General features: G+C 35.3%; 1 protein-coding gene across 1 annotated transcript; it reads right to left on the bottom strand.

Annotated features, from left to right (window-relative positions):
* LOC145765062 (dual specificity mitogen-activated protein kinase kinase 1-like) lies at positions 1 to 6079 on the bottom strand. Its single transcript, XM_082576801.1, has 2 exons — positions 5168 to 6079; positions 1 to 853 (listed from the first exon to the last, which is right to left on the bottom strand). The coding sequence occupies exons 1-2, from the start codon at positions 6077 to 6079 to the stop codon at positions 638 to 640; spliced, it is 1128 nt and encodes a 375-aa protein (XP_082432927.1). The 3' UTR covers positions 1 to 637.

The following is a 6079-nucleotide window of genomic DNA, read 5'->3' as shown; positions in this document are numbered from 1 at the left end:
TACTTGTAGGCTTTAACTGCCCTTTATCAGAACTGAAGATGCACTGAATAAGTGCGAAATATATTTTCTGTTACATCTACTGATCCCTGTTACCTTAGCAATTGAGGCTTTAGCTTTCGAGATATGGAACAGGGATCGTGTCAGAACAAGACTAGGTCAGCAAGCGAGGCAGACTCCGACTCAGCTCAGCAGCAGCCTAGAGCAGTTAGCTACTGGTTGTATAAATGTATAATGTGTCTTCAATAGGTAGACGTTGTTGAAAAGATGTCTTCTAATTGTGCAATACGAATGCTTTGACAAACCATAGCACTGTACTTCATTTAGTATCAATTGAACAATTTCATAGTAATTCAATCTCATTAATATCAAACAAGTGTATAAAAATAGGGAAGGCTAGTTACTGTAGCAGTAGCACAACTCTGTGTAATACATACGGTAAGTGCTTTTTCATGGCATTTTCTCGTTTCGTAACTGTATACAATGCACGCGAATTTGCATCAAACAGCCACATAACAACATCAAAACAAAAGTTACGTAATTTTGCAAAAAAAACTATGGTTCGGCTGTGCAAGTGTGCATGCAGCTGTATACACAGTTTAGTAAATAAACATAAAGCAAAGCTGCAGCAGCAAAGCCTTCAGCCCTGAATCGACTTCGGGCTAGGCAGTTTGAGTTGCATGGTTTTGCAAACCCACTCAGCAAACTGATATTGGGTGATATTGTTGTTGACTATGAATCGAAACTCCATTAAAGCATACAAGTCTGCGCGCTCTTTGGGATCCTTCTTCAAACAATTGGAAACAAATTCATAAAACTCTTCCGAGAAATGTCCTGGAGGAAGTTTTGGAGGAGGCTGAAAAATATTAAATGAAAAATATTAGATGACCGTTTGGTCTTTTCGCAGTCTCCTCGTCATATGACACACAACCGATTATTGTATACTTTGTATTCTTTTCATGTTTGTGTTTGTGACAAATAAATGAACTGACTGACTGAAATGTTCTTGTAGTTTGTGTGATACTGGAGAAAACATTATGAAGCTTAAAACTCCACTAGATACAACGATTTATTGGCAAACCGGCATGTCAAGCATCTAGTCACATGGGCGAAAGCACATTGTAAAGATCACTGTAATCTCACAGTTCACAAATAATAACAGTGTGAACAGAATTGTGTTGTCCTTGTTAATGCTTTATTCATGTTTCTATCTATGATCAGCAGAAATTGTTTGATATGGCACTGAGAAAAGCTTTCAAAAATGCATCATTTACACAACTAATAAAATCAGAATTATGGCCTCATTGATCACAATACAACCCTGTTTTCATGCACAATTGGTTGACCTTAAACAGTTTTCTAATATGTTGTTCACTGGTGTTTGTAAACTAATATATAAATAGTTTGGTAAATCTAATGGAAAAAAAAACTTAAAATTATTCAGTTGAAAAACAAGAAACATCCACACTGACAGATGAAACTACAGTAACCAACACACAACACATAACAAGTAATCAGGGTTGATAGGTATAAACCGGGGCGGTTTTGACCACCTATTACTGGTCAAAACCCCTTTAGTATATGAATCAAGTCGCTTTTCAATTGAATTAAAAATATTACACTCCATGTTTAAAAATGGTGTTCAACTAGATTTTGTTTTGATCAACAATAACCTAAATGCTGGATTTGGAACAAAAAATATTTAATTTCTCTGTTTATTTTTGATATTTCAATCAGTTGGTTATTTTAATTATTGAGAAATTCAAATTCTAAAATAAGTTTCTGATGAACCAAAAAATGCTTGGTAGAACGATGAACCATTTGCACAGCCAACTGAAGTACAAGAATTTATTCCAACAATTTTTTTTTTATGAAAAACATTTGCCCTCCCGTTGCGTAGCACATAAGACGTAGCATGACATGTAATTAAGGTAGTAGTCTTAACTCTTAACGCTGTTTGATGTCTTGTTTTTGGTGGCGATGAAACAAGAGAAAAATCCAAGATAAATATAATCTTTCGTACGAGTTTTACAGGCAGCCATCTGTGGCTGCCTGACAGTGACAGGTCGGTATTGGCGGCCATAGCCGCCAGCTATTTCGAGGCCTGCATATCAAAATGGTCACAACTGCTTTTATATTTCCTAAATAGCCCATAGCCCAGGTACTAGGTAGCCGACCATTCACTACATAAAAATATTTTTCTGGGTTTTGACCGGTTAAAACCAGGTTTAAATCGCTTAGTGGTCAAAACCAGCTTTGACTACTTACAGACCAACCCTGCGAAATTGTCGTCATCATCAACCAATTTTGATTATTCAGGCCATGAATTCGTCTTCATGTTGAAAATGTGGCCTGTCATGTGCTAAAGTAAAACTAAGCCTACGACATTTCCAATCAACACAGACAAAATATAAGGCAGGAAAAAAACACTCATATGGGTCAGATGCATCAATTTTGTACCCTGTAGTCTCCAGAACGCATTTTTGCAGTTTTGGTATTTCTTAAGGTTTCAGTCTACTTTTTTAGGCTTTAAGTTACAGTTTAGATATGTGCCCCCCCTATGTAATGCTAATTTTCAATGGAAATTGTTAACTTCTTAGCAAAAATTTTGGATTTATCACAAAATTGCCCACTTTTTTTGGATTTTTCACGTTTTTACTTCTGTAATTCTCTTGTGATTTTTCACAGGCACATACTGCAGTGCTAAACTGACTTTTATTTAACACTGTGCAGCTTTAGCTACATTTTAATGTTGAAATGACACTGGCTTTACAATTTTGGCCTTGTATTTTTCTCAATTTTACGAATCTGTAATTTTGGCTCCACTATGTTGTAGTCTCCAGAACGACCCATGGTACTACTCTACCAATGCCTACTCTGTGCTCCTGTTTGGGTGTAAAATGATGCAAACTTATATATAAACAAACCTACAAAACAAGAAAACAGATTTACTAAAAAGTGTGATAATAGTTCACTCTTCTATGGAAGCTATTTAGCCTGGCTCCAAAATTGTGTAGTCTCCAGAACAAACTTTAACAAAAAATGTATGCTTCCCTGTTTAAAATGGCAAACATTCTTCCAGTATGTGATGGACTAGTATGCTCACTTAGCAGGATTTCATAGAGAGGACTCGGAATAAATAAAAGATTAGGAATTTCTTTCTTATTGAATTTGTCTGTAGTCTCCAGAAGACTGTAGTATCCAGAATTTTTTTTTCTTTTTTTTTGTAAAACCAGTAAGCACTCCTTTGCACAGTTATTTTTACATGTGATGTTACTATAAAAGTTGCCCATAAGAAATTATACCTGTTGAAGCATTCTGTAACCTATTTTTGATCTTAGAGAACATAGATACAGTTAAAGTTGTTAAATTTTAATTTAGCTGTGATTGTGAGGTGCTTTTTACGCATCTTTGATTGGCAATGGCTCCATATGAAAAAAGTATTGCTATTACTATTGCTAGCATATGATTTATTACTACCTTGAGGTCAAACAATACATGACTTTGGCTGAAGTATCAGAATATTTAGGTACATTATCGCACAACTGCAGTAAACCTGCTAGAAACTGATAAAATGGGTATACTCACACTGAAATTTAATTTTCAGTATAAAATAAAAACACGATATTTTTTGGGGGCAGTCTTTTGATTTAGTTGGTAGAGAAGTATCTCAAGACTTTTAAATCAAAATTTTATGGCACCAAGCATTCTGAATTTTTTCTCCGTTCTGGACACTACAGGTACAAAATTGATGCATCTGACCCATATAAGTGCTTCTCTGATAATGTTTGTTCGAAGTATACATGCATAGAATACAGCTATCATTCGCTTTAGTTTTGGAATTAATGAACCTATGTTTATCTAATTCTAGGAGAGTATATACAATAAATATACTTCTGTTATTGGTACATAAAATGACACTGACACAAGTTTTTATGATGTTCAACTAACTTCAACTTAAATGATGCAATCTATATGGTACCATGGGTGAATGACATGTAATTAATGACTTTCAAAGTGAAATGACATGATGATGGTAATGACCAGGGCTGTGGAGCTGGGAAAAAAATGTATGACTCCAACTCCTCGATTTATAAATGGCCGATTCCGACATCAGTGTTACCAGATTTTTTAAATTGTTATCTATTTCCATTTTTGTAAAATTTAACTTCACTTCAACTTGTTCTATTTTTGTTAAAGTTATAGAGCTCAATACGGAAAATAAGAAAAGATTGCAAACCAAAATTTGTTTGTTTAATGTTTTGCATCAAGCCGGAGTCTGTCTTTTTTAACAACTCCAATTCTGGACATGCCAAAACCCTTCTGACTCTGCTACAGCCCTAGCAATAACTTCAACAAAATGATGGGAGTCTTGGTTATTTCTTGTGTCTGATATGGAGATTGTGCTGTTTAAAGGTATCGCATACAGTGCTAGTACAGAAAATTTCAACATCAAATCCTTACCAAAGCTCTATTAATCATTGTGTTTCAAAAATCAAGAGTTTCTATTTTTTTTTCTAAATACATAACATAATATAATTACCAATAAACAGATGTCACAAGTTCGGCAAAAAAGAAGCTCAACATGTGCCAATAGTTATTTTTATATTTCTGACCTCTATGGAATGAACACTTGCTGGAAATAATGTCTTAGTAAAGTTTTATTGTAAACAGTCTAGAAGGCTACTGGCTTGAGTCGGCGTGTAGCCTATCAAAGAAACCCGCTATAATACAGGGGGCAGTGACACATACACTCTTGCGGTAAGTAATACAGGGGGTAGTGACACATACACTGTTGCGGCAGTTTCCTCTAGAAAATTCAACAAGAAAGTTCTTTGGCATATGTATGTATAATTGTATATATATTGTATAAGAATTTGCATTAAATGGTATATATATATATTGTATATTATATGCTTCAGCTAAATATGATACTTCTAGTTCTAAACCGCACAACCACAACCTCAACAATCAACATCAAGAAATAACCAAAACTCTTGTCGTTCTGGTTGAAGTCATTAGGATTTTGTGCCATTTGGGCATGTTGGCACACGGATTGCTCATTCTGGTTAATGTTATTCAAATCATGTCATGGTCATAACTGGAATGTCATAGTATTAGGTTTTTTGTTTTGTGTACAAAGTACAAACGAAATCATATAATACCATACCTCATTCACAATATAATCAAGCAGTTCAAATATTGCCATCGGTCTTGGACCATCACCATGTGAGCTCAATGGGCGCTTTTCTTTTCCGTCAGATGAGCCAAATATACCTTCTATTTGTTTAGCTGTCAGTGGAGGTATCGGATATCGCCCAATTGACATTTCTATCAATGACAGTCCTAAGGACCAAATATCAGAAAGAACTGTATATTTAGAGCCCTGCAAACGCTCAGGAGCCATATAAGATCGTGTTCCGACAAATGAATTGGCCATTGAGTCAATCAGTTGACCACTAACACCAAAATCGCATAACTTAATTTCACCACGAGAGTTCACCAATATATTTGATGGTTTCACATCACGATGAATAATTTTGTGCTTTTCTCTCAAATACTGTAATCCAAGTATCACTGATTTACTCACTGACCCCAAAATTTGTTCAGGAATTTTTGTTGCTCTTTTCATGACCAAATCAAGAGAGCCTGCATCCATATTTTCCATACATATGCTAATCTCACCATCATTAGAAAAAGCACCATAAAATCCAACAATGTACGGGCTGCTGCAATCATGCAAAACTTTAAGTTCTCTCATGATTTGGTTTTGAATTGCTGGTTTTATTTCCAAATGAATGAGTTTTCGAGCCATCTCAAATCCTGAAGCATTGTGACGAACAAGATGAACAACACCGCCATTGCCAGCACCTAATTCACCTATTTTTGTAAAGTCTCCCTTCTGAGCATTGTCCATCAAACCAACTTTTTGCTTCTGTGTAATGAAGTCATCCAACCTTTTTCTTTGAGCATCATCTAGATGCAGCTCATCCATCTTTTTACCAAGATCAGCTTCACGAACATTCTCATTTAAACCTTGACCCCCAACATTTATTTTCAACTGCATTTTTGGTTTAGGCAT

This window comes from Aplidium turbinatum, chromosome 2 (assembly GCF_918807975.1).
Source record: "Aplidium turbinatum chromosome 2, kaAplTurb1.1, whole genome shotgun sequence".
NCBI classification, from domain to species: Eukaryota; Metazoa; Chordata; class Ascidiacea; order Aplousobranchia; family Polyclinidae; genus Aplidium; species Aplidium turbinatum.
This window is presented reverse-complemented; position numbering and strand designations above follow the sequence as displayed.

Bases quoted from the DNA above. Each gene is read 5' to 3' on its own strand.
- LOC145765062 (XM_082576801.1), bottom strand. From the start codon at position 6,079: ATGCCTAAACCAAAAATGCAGTTGAAAATAAATGTTGGGGGTCAAGGT. The intron at 854-5,167 runs GTATGGTATTAT...AATATTTTTCAG, and splicing joins TTGATTATATTGTGAATGAG to CCTCCTCCAAAACTTCCTCC.